Source organism: Pipistrellus hanaki (assembly GCF_964339955.1).
Source record: "Pipistrellus hanaki genome assembly, chromosome: 8".
Taxonomy (NCBI): Eukaryota; Metazoa; Chordata; class Mammalia; order Chiroptera; family Vespertilionidae; genus Pipistrellus; species Pipistrellus hanaki.
The window spans coordinates 9,893,630-9,908,036 of NC_140510.1; the positions used below are offsets into that span (position 1 = coordinate 9,893,630).

Here is a 14,407-nt window from a genome sequence, read left to right on the forward strand (position 1 = left end):
AACAAAACAAAGAGGCAACCAACCGAATGGGAGATATTTGCAAACCACAGCTCCAACAAGGAGCTAATATACAAAAAGAATTCAACACTATACAAACAATCCAATTAAAAAATTGGGCAGAAGACCTGAACAGACATCTCTCCCAAGACAAATGGCAACAGACATATGAAAAGATGCTCAACTTCACTATCTATTAGGGAAATGTAAATTAAAACAACAATGAGATACCACCTCACTTCTGTTAGAATGGCTACTGTTAATAAGACAGGTAATAACAAGTAGTGGAAAAGTTGTGGAGAATAAAGAACCCTCATGGAAAACATTCTGGTGGGTCTTAAAAACATTAAGAATACAGTTACCACACTCTGGCTGGGTGGCTCAGTTGGTTGGAGCATCATCCTGTACATAAAAGTTGGTGAGTTCATTCCCATTGGGGTGCATGCAGGAGGCAACCAATCAATGTTTCTCTCTCTCTCTTTCCCTTCCCCTCTCTAAATATCAATAAAAACATATCCTCTAGTAGTGATTAAAAAAAAGAAAAAAAGAAAAAGAATAGAGTTAACATACACCAAGCCATTCCTGTTCTGGTTAGCTACCCAAAAAATTTGAAAACATTTATTAGCAAAGTTATATATACTTCCTATATTCACTGCAGCATTATTCATGGTGGCCAAGACATGGAAACACCAAAATGTCCTTCAATAGAGAATTGGATAAGGAAGATATGGTACATATATACAATGGAATACTGTATTACTCAACCATAGGGAAAAAATTACATACTGACTGCTATTTGTGACAACATGAATGAACCTTGAGAATATTACGCTGAGAGAAATAAGTCAGTTAGAAAAAGCTGAGAACCATAGGATTTCACTCATATGCAGGATATAAAACTGAAACCCAGACACAGACAACAGTATGGTGGTTGCCAGAGGGAAGAGAAGAAGGAGTAGTAAAGGGGAAAGGGCCAAATACATGGGGATAAAAGGTGACTTGGCTTCGGGTGTTGGGTACACAATGCAATATACAGATTGTTGTATCATAGAGATGTGCACTTGAAAACTATATAATCTTATTAACTAATGCCACCCCAATAAATTTAATTAAGAAAAAGAAAAAAAGGGTAGTTTAACACTCTTTGTATTTAATTGATAGCAGTCAGAGATAACAGATAGCAGTCCCAACTACCTTTACAAAACTGATAAGCCCTGTGTGGTTCAGCAGTTTTGGTGTCCTGTGCACCAAGAAGTTGCCGGTTCCATTCCTGGTCAAGGGCACATGCCGAGTTGCAAGTTGCAGTAGGGGGTGTGCAGGAGGTAGCCGATCCATGTTGCACTCTCACACTCATGTTTCTCTCCCTCCCTCCCTCCCTCTATCTCTAAAAATCAATAAACTAAAAAAAAAAAGAGAGAGAGAAAAGCTTATGATTAAAATAATTGAATGTAGTGGTCTTTTTCTTGTTAACCATAGTTTAGTTCACATATTAAATTATCTCTGGTTTTAAACTTTATTAAAATAAAAAACAAAATTTAGTTGCACAAATTCTGAGCACTATGTTACATTTTAGAGAATCATGTTCAAAGGCAATAGGCTCCAAATAGGGAGTGAGGGTGCAGGAGCACATTTTAAAGAAAAAAGTTCAAGATAGACTGTGGGAACCACACCAGAGTCCTCAGACTGCCAAAGCACTCAAAATGTGAAAGGCCTTGTTATCAATATGCCAAGGCCGCTCTGAACATGAGAATCCTAATCAAAACGCCCAAGGAATAAGCAGGTGCAAGGCCACAGTGATCTCCCAGAACGCTGTGCCCTTCTGTAACCCAAAGGACTGATATCACTGTTGGCAACTAGCCATCTTTGTCTCTGGAGTAACATGCAGGTTATGGCTAGCTAGGCTGCTGGAGTGTGAAGAAGTGTGCTGGAGAGACCGAGATGGGAGAGAAGCTCGGAGGTAGTTACTATGTGAGGCTACAGAGTCCAGTGCGCTGGGCAGGGAAGACAGGAGAAGCTGCTGAGGCAGAGCTTAGGTACCACTATGATATGAGGCAGTGAGTCTAGGGGGTAGTGTGCAACTGCTCAGATGACTGTGGGTACAGAGACTATTAGAGGTGCAATGATGTGGGAAAGATGTATTTACCAGCCCATGTACGGCTGCCTGACTGAGATACTGTTATGAAGGACTCTTGTCTCTAATGGTTTGTGGCCACTGGCTTTTGCAATAAAGACTCATTGATATACACCTACAACCTCTCATGACTTCTCTAAGATTTGGTGTCCAAGGAGGTCCAGCCCTAGGCAGAGGTGCTCAGACCCCACAACTGCATCCAGTGAATGGAAGATAAAGGAGGAACTTGAACTAAGTTCCCAACAGTTCATACAGTGGGCACTGCCCTAGCCTAGTTGGAAGAATTTAGAATAATATATAGACTCAGAGCAACTCAAGAGCACCAGAGCTGAGTAGGGTTCTTGCTGTCTATGACAGAGACGTACACATTTTAAATGGCGTCACACAAACAGATTTCCAAGTCACAAACATTAAGGATGATCATATATAGTTATGTTAGAAAAGCAAATCATTCTGTTTTTTTAAAAAGTATTTTAAAAAATTGATTACAGGGAGTAATAAGGGGAAAGGGAGGGAGAGAGGGAGAGAGGGAGGGATGGGGGGAGGGAGGGAAGGAGAGAGGGAGGAGGGGAGGGAGGGAGGGAGAGAAGAAAACATCAATGAGAATCATTGACCAGTTGCCTCTTGTATGGCCCCCAATGAGGGTCAAGCCCGAAACCCAGGCACGTGCCTTGACCAGAAATCGAACTGTAACCTCCTGGTTCATAGGTCAACCCTCAACCACTGAGCCAAGCTGCTGGGGTCATTGTTTTTTTTAAAGGAGAGACTGACATAAGCTTTGTGAAATATAAGACTTAGTGCTCCTCTCAGAACATAACCAGGTGAAGCTCTAAACAATAAAACCATTACATGAAGTAGAACTTCGAGTTCTCAAACTATCGTCTGTCTGTGTACGTCTATAAATTAAAATAAATTCAAAATAACTAAACAAAACTCATCTCCCTTTCAGGCTGCTATTCTTATCAGGCTCAGCAATTTGTCCCAAGAGAATGTAAAACCTTATCACCAAATTAACAGATGATTACCATATATTTCCACTTTTCACTGGTTACACATAATAGCTGTACTCCAATTACTTCTAAAGGAATATAACCTCTTAAAAATATGTGAAGGAATCCAGGTGTATTAATAGCCACTCACAAATATCCTTATGGCAGAAGATATAGTCTTTTGGAAGCAGCCACATTTGACTCAATTAAAAAACAGAGTGCTGTGGAAAAGCTAGTTATCATAATTCCACTTTTTTAAAAAAAAGATGTTTTAATTGGTAATTTTTTTAGAGTGACAGGGAGGGAGAGAGAAACATCCATTAGCTGCCTGCTGCATGCCCCTACTGGGGATGGAGCCTACAATCCAGGCATGTGCCCTGACTGGGAATTGAACTGGCAACTGCTCAACCAACTGAGTAGCACCAGCCAGTTAATGAAGGGATTCGGGGTGACGTGGACAGCCAAAATATATTAATATGCTTCATTTGTGCTTTAAAAATAAAAATAAAAATATTTAATGTCACTAAATGATGAAAGTAAAGTAAGTGTGGTGAAAGCATCTTTTATTATGATAATGCTTAGCATGAAAGTTAAATATATAAAAAAAACTACTTTTCCTATACTTAATCTTTATTTTTAAAATAAAAATTCTAAAGGTATTGTCTCCTATGCTCTGCAAAAGTTATCATGATTACATAAATCACTTCCTTGAAGAAAAATAACATGAAAAATCTACTTCAACCATTTTCATCAGGTATTGAATCTTAAGTGAGTGTGAAAATACTTACACTTACAAATTTTCAGCACTTACTAGTTACTACATTTGTTACCTAATGCTGTTAGGGCATTACTATGTTGACAGAGCCTAACTCATCAATATCAAAGTAAGTTTTCTTCACTTACCCTTGCATAGTGGAATTCAACTCCATAGAGTTCTAAGGTACGTGCTGTGTTCAGGTAATTAAATTCTGCTTCTGCAGGAGTTAAGCCTCTGAAAAGACATCATTAGGTTAAAAATTAAATCAATCACAAATATGGCCAAATTATAAAAGGCTATTTATCTGGACATTTTTCAACATCCTAATTAAATCTTTTACAAAACACCATGCATGACCACTCCTTTTAGTTATGTACAGTAGCATCTAACTTAACTGGAGAGTACATTTTCAGTAACACAAGTTATTAATTTGCATTTAAAAATTATAAAACATTTCTCTAGAAAAGATGCCATTAAGAAATTTACCGCCTTAGCTGATTGCTCAGTGGTTAGAGCACTGTGTCTTGAATTCAAATCCAGTCAAAGGCTTGAACCCTGGCCCAGTCAGGGCTTATATGTGGGACACAAGCAATCAACGTCTCTCTCTCTCTCTCTCTCTCTCTCTCTCTCACACACACACACATGGATGTTTCTGTCTCCTTCTTCCTTCTATTCTTTCTAAAAATATCCTTGGGTGAAGATTAACTCCCCCAAAAAGTTTGCCAAATAAGTAGAAAAGTAAATAAATCCTTACGTATGTTGCTGATGTAATTTTGCAATTTCTTTTTCAAAATCTTGAGGTTGATTAGGAATGAAAGAATAATCTGAGAGGTAGCCTGGCAAGTTTTCTGACTGATTGTAGTCTCCAAGTTCAGCTAATAAAGAAAAATATTTACTTTAATAAACACATTTTTATTGTTTATAGTCAAATCATCAAAGTCATGAATTCCATTATATTTCTGGAAGTAAAATATTTCTATTTCTACTGTTACCATTTAAACAAGTTATAACAATGCATATAACAGTCTTCAAGATTTCAAACTTCAGAATTTTTTTCTGGAACTGAAGTAATTGCTAACTAAGTGGATGTTTCATTACATTTCCTTTGCAGTCACTTTCTCCTGTGCAGCAACTTACATCTAAAGAACTTACACATTAAAGGCAATGAACTATCAATATAGACAATTTATACAGTAGGTCCTCGGGTTATGTAGATCTGTTCCTATGGTGTGACGTAACATGATTTTCGAGTTAAGTCAGAACCCACCTACATAAGTACCTATGTCACTCACAAGGAGCACATACACAGCAGTAATGAAGTGAAATAGTAAAAAAAAAAAAAATTTAAAAGATAACAGCTCTTAACCTTTACTTGTAGTAAATAATAAAAAACATAAAGCACATAAGTACATTCGTCGAAATAGCGAAACTGACGTAACAGTCTGACGTAACAAGAGGACTGCCTGTATATATAAAAACCTAGCGACTATTACAGTGGATTGATCAGGAGAACCAGAATGACCAGTGTCTGTGATATGCACTCGGCAACCTACCAGCCTGCTCTGGGTCATATCACCCCCAGCACCTCGATCAGGGTCATATCACCCCCAGCACCTCCTTAGCTGGCTGAAATTTGGGGTCTGCGGACCTTGGAGGTACTTGCTCTTGGGTAGCTGACCAGGCAAAAGTTCTTCTTTGGTGGAAGTGGACCCGGGATCAGGGCACCAGAGTCAGGGATTGATTGGGGAAGCTTTCCTGGTGGCCACAGAAGTCCCTGCGGGCTACACACAGCACCGGGCATCTGGCCCCGGTCTGAGCAGTGGCAGGAATAGGGGCTGCAGGACTCAGGCACACAGGAGCCAGGAGGTGTGAGGCCCAACCTGGGCTCTTAACCTGCCTGCTGGGCAAAGCAGCACACCAGCTGGGCCACTGACCAGAGGGGAAGCAAGCCAGGAGGGCAAGGCCCTACACCAGCCAGAACCCCAAGAGGTGTGGGTGGGGCAGAGCTAGAAACCCTGGTGGAGTGGGCAGGGCTATAGCTCCTCGCCTTTTCAGTCTTGGCCTTGGAATTCTCAGGTAACCAGATAACCAGTATACTGGATACCAGCGCATCACAGGTTAGCGCTGCTTCAAAAGAGAGGACGTGGCAGAAAGTGGCAAGGCCACAGGAGGGTTGGGAAATGTGTTTCTTTGGGAAACACAGCTGCCACAGTCTTCAGTAACTAAGAACAGGTAATTTTTGGTCTCCATTCTACAGAAGAGAAAGCTGAGACTCAAAGAGAGTCTTCCGCAACACCTCACCCACTTCTCATACCTGACCCAGTGCAGCATTTTTTGTTGTTGAAAGTAGAGGATCCAAAATGTTTGTAGATCTTTGCTATTTTAGGCAGGAAAGAATTTAGCACAGGGAATGGTGCTTGGGAAATCATCAGAGTAGGTATTAGGCTAGGCCCCCATGAAAGACTCCCTGCCCAGAGCTGCCCTCAGCCACAGCTGAATGCTAGAACACTCTGGTGCAGCTGTGACCCGGGGATCAGGAAACTGCTGGCCCTGCAAGTGCCCCCCAGTTCCTAAAAACAGGTCACTGGGCACTGCCTTGCCACAACTGCCTGTGCACAGCCTGGATTCCGCCGCAGAAAACCTCCACATCTTTGCAAACATGACACCAGCAGCAAATAGCCCAAACTGAAGGAAGATGCCTCTGCCTCATTTCTGCCTTCAAAATATTGTGCAAGTGCGTTCAATCAGCAGAAACAAATTCATACCCAGAAACCTAGCTGCAAAGGAGTTTGGGTAACTTTAAACTTTCATCTAGGAGATCTTGCCACTGTACCTCATGAGCCTGGTATTGATAAAAATGGGGTCCAGGTGGTGGGGCTCAGTGGTTGAGCATCAATCTATAAACCAGGAAGTCACAATATGATTCCCACTCAGGTTTTGGACTAGGTCCCGTGCAGGAGACAGTGGGTCAATGATTCTTATCATTGACTAGTGACCTGTTGCAGGAATATTCCTGCAAGACTTCCGGTGGGCTTCCCTCCTGCCATCGCCACCTCTCCAGCCCCTCACCTCTCCCGCTACAACAGGCAGGACTGGGTGGGGCGGGGCTGGTGAGGCGTGCCCCGCCCATCCCACTTCGCCCAAGGCCACCGCTGCCACTGTCTCTGCAGCTGCACACACTGCCACAACTGCGGGCTTTGCCCCACATGCCCGACCCACAGCTCACTGCAGCCACTTTGCTTTCCATTTTCCCTCCCTCTTCCTTGTATGCTGTCTTCAGTCTTCACTCCTCCCTCCCTCCACTAATACAAATTAACCACCTATTTGATGGGTTAATTTGCATCTTGCTCTGATTGGCTGGTGGGTATAGCAGAGTGATGGTTGATTTGCATATTACTCTATTATTAGGTAGGATGTTTCTATCTCACCCTCTCCCTTCTTCTGAAATCAATATTTTTTTGAAAAATGGGGTCATGCTGTATATATATATGTTATAACAAATTTTTCACTTCATAGATCACTAATGTCTTTCCTGTTAAAACCATACTTATAGAACATTATTTATCATTCATTTTAATTGATCTCAGAGAGAATAGAGAGAGAAACATTGTCCCATTGTTTCCTGCACTCACTGGACTAGGTATTGAATCTGCAATCTGGGCATGTGCCGACTGGCAATCGATCCACCACTTTCTGGTGCATGGGATGATGCTATGCTGGTACCCTAACCCCAAATTCCAGCCTCCAGAATTGTGAGGAAAATAAATTTCTGTTGTTTCAGCCAAACAAATTTATGATATTTTGTTATGGCTGTCTGAGCTGACTAATCCTATATAATAAAAGCCCGGGACTGAATGGCAGAATGATTGGAACAATTGTGGCCCCTCGCCCAGGCCGGCCCCACCCTGATTGGCTCCCATCAGGGTGGGCTGATTGGACATCACCAGTGCACAAATTCATGCACTGTGCCTCTAGTGTAATTATATGCTATGTCTCAAAAGTTGCTGGGCCTGCCTACCTGGTATGGCTACATTAGACAGAGCTTTGTCCAGAGCACCTGAAGGTCATAGGGTTTGATTCTCAATATGGGCACATACTTGGGTTGTGGGTTCCATCCCCAATTGTGGTGTGTATGGGAGGCAACTGATCAATGTATCTCTCTCTCCCCCCTTACTCCATCTGGAAAAATCAATAAGAACTAAAAACCTGGGCTGATACTTACATTGAACAGCAAATGAAGCCAAAAGGGCAGCAGTATTATAAGGACAGGGCAATCTAATAAAACAAAACAGAAAATACATAGCCCAAAGTTAAACACAATGATTTCAAAAGCACTATAATTTATAATTTACTAGTCACACTTGGAAATTTCCATGTGATTTATATTTCAACTACTAAGTAATGAACTTATTTGATGAAAGAAATTCATATTATATGTAATCATTTTTCAATAGTTTGCAAAGCTCATGAATTACTTACTATAGAATTAAGAATATTCTTAAATCTATTACTAAAAATATATAATAGCCTACCTTCCAGTAAGAATGTCTTGTTTAATTTGCAAAAAATACTGGTACCTTAAAAAGAAAAAAAAAGAAAAAGAAAAAGAAAAGATAGTTAGCATTTACTGGAATTATAGCATTTCGATATTAAAAACTACATATCTATATTAACAAATAAAAATTTAAGTATTTACTTCTATAATAAATATATTAACACAAGATATTTTAAAAATAAGCTTTCATAAATTCATGAATCCAAGTTTTAAAATTCTTTGTCTTGTTTCCACTAGATCAGTTATAAAACCCCTAATGCTTGCTAAGCATTACATGCCCTAGGGAGGGTATTAGAGAGAAATACTATAAGGATTGGTGTATACAGAAAGTATACTGGGAAGCACAGCAGACATAGGCGAGCTGACAGTAACAATGCACTAGCGACCAGTAGAAGAAAATCATTCCTTCTGCTGAGATGGGAAGCCAACTGCAAGAACAGGCCTGTGTGCTGATTTGTCTTATGGCAGCAAGAAGCTACTGGTTGCAGAAAAGCACCTTTCCCTCTTCATATGAGTTAAGAATGCTTTCTTTGGTTAAAAAACATAAACAAAAAAGCCACATAAGTTCCTTTACCTACAATTGATCTAATATTAGAATTGCCAAGTACCAAATTTCCTTTAAAAAAAAACAAACACAAAAAGAAGTGTAAGTATCCTCTAACAAGAATACTAGGGTTGCTTACAAGATGTCCTGTCCTTGCTAGTGGGTGAAGTCATTCCCTGGCAAATGTATCGATGTTTGGGCAAAACCACCTGTGCAGTATAATGTTGGCAGAAGACCAAAATTTGTGGCTGTAAATGTTTAAGAAATTTACAGACTTTTCTTCACCTCATTAAAAAGAGGATACATACTCCAAGAGTTAAAAATTATTAAAAATGTTAGTTGTTTGATTAAAGTCATTGAAGAGCTCCATGACCATTCAAATTACCAAAAAATGTAATTAAGGTTACACAGAATCAGATATTGATAGTAATGTTTTTAAAAAAGAGCTGACACAAATATCTTGGCTTCATATATTAATTCTCTGAGGCTTAATACATAATATTATGAATAGTATTGCTTACTCAATCTAAGACAACATATTTCTAATCAGCAACTTAGTTTCATAATTAAAAGTTAAAAGTCCTTGGTCCTGGCTGGTTGCTCAGTGGTTAGAATGTCAGCCCTGAGTTCAATCTTTGGTCAAGGGCAATACCTCAGTTGCAGGTTCAATCCCCTAATTGGGGAAAGAGCAGGAGGCAACCGATCAATGCTTTCCTTTCTCTCCCTTTTTTCCTTCCCTCTCTTCCCTCCCTTCCACATTCTCTAAAAATTCAATGGGAACATATCCTGAGATGAGGATAAAAAAAAAAGTTAAAGGTTCCTGGTGGAAACAATCTTAGGACTGAAAGGTCACGTATATCCTTGGCATAATATTATGAATACTACACAAATAATACGTATGTGCTTGCTGAATTTTATTTACATATTAATCATTAAAGACTAACAGAATGGAAACCAGAATAAGCTAAATCTAAGCTATAAGTCCTAAAGTAAGCTAGCCTATAACCTTTGGCAAGTTACTTAAAATATGGCTGGGTCTTGTTTCTCTATTTGTAAAAAGAAAGTAGAATCATAGCCGAGTATATGTATCTCAGGAGCCCCAAACAGAAAATACAAGCCTAATTTTGAAAGACAACCAAGACCTTTAAAATAGATTAATAATAATTGAGGTAAGAATAATCACCTTTACAAACTGTAAAACTAACGTTAACTTTTCTAATCCAGACAATAATGAATACCATGAGTTAAACACTTATCATGCTCTAAAAAGGTATGAAAAGTGATGTCATTTGTATTCCCTCGACTCCTGAGAAAACTCCAATTCCAATTATGCCAGCAATAGTAAATGATGTTTCATTTGGAAGCTCTATAAGCCCATTCTTTTTTTTTTTTACCAATAACCTAAAATGGAATCCCAAAGTAAGGAGGTATAGCTGATTTCCTGTTTTGTGGGGCTTATACTAGTCCTTACAATTAGCAACTGTGGTCAAGGGTGTCTTATTACTAATCTGGACCATCGCATTAAAGCTATCTAAGCAGTAAAGTTTTAAAGGAGTATTTCTTCAACCTGGTAGCATAATTGAGTCACCTGGGAAGCTTGTAATGCTTATGCACAAGTCCTGTCTGAGACCTATTAAATCAGAGTATCCAGGAGGTGTGGCCAAAGCAAGAGCTACCCTAAGTGATTCTAATTTGTAATCAGGATAGAGATTCATTGATGTACAATGTACACTATGCTAATAAAATAAAAACTAGCCACTTAGCCCATTTTACCAAATAGTGCCAGTTATAAATCCATTATAAAGGATTTTTAAAATAATGTATTATTTCTAAGTTAAACAAAGATAATTTTCTAGACTGATAGACTGAGAAAATACTTCCTCAATTACTGTAAAATTTTATTTTATTTTATTCTACTTCAGGAATATGTTTTGACTTAATTATCAGTGAGACACATTTATTCTTTGTCTTCAACACAAGCTATAAAAAAATCAACGCATTAAAATTTTGTTAAGAAAGTCAATGACAGTTTTTTGAGTAAATTATGAATATAGCTGTAATTGACAATATTTTAATTGCTTATGCTAATGAACTCCATAAAAGTCAAATATATTAGAAATCCAATCGAACTTATTGATCTCTTAATTACAAATAATTTAAAAATCTGATTACTAAAACATACAGGATGTTCTGAAAAAATGCATACTTTGAATAATTATTCATTTCAATGGGTTAAATCTGAAGAGAAAGCATGGGAACCCTAATTAGAATACGCCAGATGTTAAAGGCCAATTGGCCATATGCACATGCAAAGGCAATGACACAGCAGTTATACTGTACACACTGCACAGGCATACTTTTCTAAAACCCAAATATTGATGTCACTATTTGGCAAGAAACCTCTTTTGTCCGAGTTTAGTATAAAGATATGTTACTGACCAGCCAGTGCATGGCTGCTTTGTTGGGCTACTTTGAAGAACTGTTTTGTCTGATGGCTCCTTGTTAGCAATGGCTACTTGGGTCTGCAATAAAGTCTCTCCTATATGCCTACCATGTGTCTTGTCTTCTCCGTTTAATATCCTGTGACTGAGGACCTTTGCTCCTCGAGAAGGATCAAGGAGGAACTAGCTTCCATAGAAAGAAATACCAATTGAGCTATCAGTTGTTAAAGTGTGTGTACATTATTTGGGAACACCCTGTATTATAGAATACTTTGCTACTTGATTTCAAGTTATATGCACCAGGAAACAATAAAATGCATTTAAAAATACTTTATAAATCACAATTTTCTTTAATTCAGTGTAGCTTCCTTTAAGTTCATCCAAGAACAGGTTTTATTATACAAAACATCTTGTTATTTTAATTAACAACAACAAAACCTAACAGCAAATAGTATTAAACTAAAGGGTATTCATATAACACAATTTTGCTTTTCAAGAGAAATTAGCTTCGATACTATTAGCTTGAACTACCTAATCCAGAGCATATATTCTTGAGTTCTCCTGTTATAAAAAAGGTAGTAACCCACTGTCTCCACTCCCCCTACAACAAACACACAGATAAGAACTCTAATAGATATGAATCTAACTTTTCTCACTTTATCTACTAAAAGCCCTACTGCAGCAACACCTGAGGATTGGCAGGGAAATGTGTTTAATTTATTCTTTTGTTTTTCTACTTCACCTCTGTATTCTAAAGGATAACCAATACATTAACATCTACAGGTAGCTTAGGTACAGATTTTAAATTTGTCACCTGTCTTTTAGAAAAATTGTAACATAGTCACTAATCTATATTCTTACATCTGAAACTTTTATGGAAGGTATAATAGGCTAATATTTATTGTCTTGTTTTGTAACGAATTACTAATCATCTTTCAAGCAGCACACATGGTTATCCTTCAGGTTAAAGATTTTTTAAATTGAATTTTTAGAGAGAGGGAGGAAGGGAAAGATAGAAACATCAATGTGAGAGTGGAACACTGATCGGCTGCCTCCTCCACACCCTCTACCAAGGATGAAGTCTGCAACCCAAGCATGTGCGCTGACCAGAAATGGAACAGGTGACCTTTCAATACATAGGACCACGGCCAACCAAGCCACACTGACCAGGGTTCTTCAGGTTATTTTAATGACAGTTACCACACTGTGATTATTCCCCACTATTTATACCTTAAACAGTTACCTAACCTTCATATACTATCAAAATACCCATATGGGCCATTCTTGTGTTTTCAATCTGCAGTTGAGAATCAGCTAATATGGAGGACAACTTGAATTATACGGAGATTTTTACTGAAAAGGTGGTCGATGTGCCTAACCTCCATGTTTTTCAAGGTTTAAGTATTTTTATAGGGGGGGAAAAGCAGGCACAGTTCTCAATATATAGCACCACTAAAATTGAAGCAACATCTGATTATTTCAATTAGTAACAGCAGAACTGCTTGACCAGTTTTCACTGGAAAATCATATTATTATGTAGCTCAGGAGGCTGCTTGTGGCTGGATGGGGTAGTCCTGGGGTTCCAGTCTCCTAAAGCATTCCTTGTCATCAAGCAAGGAAGTAAACTGTTTTCTTAAAACATCAATGACCTATTCTGTGTGCTGCCAGCAAACTCAGAATTATGGCATGGCAATCTGTTTTTGCCTAATTAATTTCAAAATTTCATAACAGTTTTGAAAATATTTTCAAGAAAAATATGCTTCATAAACTCACCTTGTATATTCTTCTTGTAACTTGTTGGGGTCACTTACAAAAAATTTGACTCTGAAATTCAAATTGTAAGGAGATCCTCCTAGAATTAATAAAAGCAGTTCTAATTAATCAGATTATTTTAATCCTGCATCTTTATAAAGTACACTTAAAAATATGAAGTAAACATGTATGCTCACTCTTTAGCTGCTTTCTTATTGGTTTGTTTGGATCCAGCCACCTCTGAAAAATAAATAAGATTGATTTCATTTTTCCTTGAGGAACTAATACAATGATTCATGCAAATCTGTTCTATTTAAAGATTAATGCTAAAAACTGAATTTCTGAAAAGGCCTCACAGGGGAAAAGTCATTAATTTACAGGTTATCATAGCATATATAACAAAATTATGCTAGAAAGTACTGAATATATATATAGTTGGTAGCTTTAAGATTTTTATTTTAACTTTACATCAAATTATACCATGTGCAATAACTTTTATTCCAAAAGTAAAAATGTTTAATAATCACTGCGACTAATATGAATTCTGTTCATTTAACTATATTATGTAATAGTCTGGAACATTTAAAAAAATTATGAAAAACTTTGTAACTTTTACCCCATTCCTTAAAAAATAAATTACACGATCCCCCCCGACCCCCCGCCCCACCCCCCCAAAAAAAGAAACACTAATTTTGAAAAGAATAATGTTTAGTTTTTGGAAGGACTGCTTTTTGTGTGTGAGAATTTTAAGTAGTCTCAATACTTCTGGAATGCCAGTTAAGACCTATTTTAGAAAAATGAACTGAACTCAGAAAATATCTAAACTGCCAACAAGTTTCAATAAAAAAAAAATTAAAAAACCCAAAATGAGGTTATAATGTGGTAGTATTTTCAAAGCAACACACAAATATAAGTTTATGTTTCATTATTTATAATCCTTACATCCCATACTTGATTCCATGAAGAGTACTTAAATTTTAGTAACAACTGGCTGTGAAAATCTGTATTTTTTTCTTTCCATTATCTCTAACACCCAACAGATCAAATCCAGCTGATTCTACCATTATTGGTTTAAAAAAATTTTTTTATTGATTTCAGAGAGAAAGGAGAGGGATAGAAATATCAATGATGAAAGATAGAAATATCAATGATGAGAGAGAATCATTAATCAGCTGCCTCCTACATGCCTCCTAGGGTATTGAGCCCGAAACCTAGGCTGGTACTCTGACAGGAAATTGAAC

General features: G+C 37.9%; 1 protein-coding gene across 5 annotated transcripts in view; it reads right to left on the reverse strand.

Moving 5' to 3' along the window:
* Nucleotides 1-14,407, reverse strand: part of PTPN4 (protein tyrosine phosphatase non-receptor type 4) — a 175,468-nt gene that overhangs the window by 110,799 nt on the left and 50,262 nt on the right. For 4 of the 5 annotated variants that reach the window (XM_084892217.1, XM_084892214.1, XM_084892218.1 and 1 more), the window contains 6 exons: nucleotides 13,364-13,406; nucleotides 13,188-13,287; nucleotides 8,407-8,451; nucleotides 8,097-8,149; nucleotides 4,629-4,749; nucleotides 4,021-4,108 (listed from right to left, as the gene is read on the reverse strand). In XM_084892217.1, the coding sequence (XP_084748343.1) occupies nucleotides 4,021-4,108; nucleotides 4,629-4,749; nucleotides 8,097-8,149; nucleotides 8,407-8,451; nucleotides 13,188-13,287; nucleotides 13,364-13,406 (450 nt within the window). The remainder of the gene's footprint in view (nucleotides 1-4,020; nucleotides 4,109-4,628; nucleotides 4,750-8,096; nucleotides 8,150-8,406; nucleotides 8,452-13,187; nucleotides 13,288-13,363; nucleotides 13,407-14,407) is intronic. The other variant, XM_084892216.1, reaches the window with a different exon arrangement.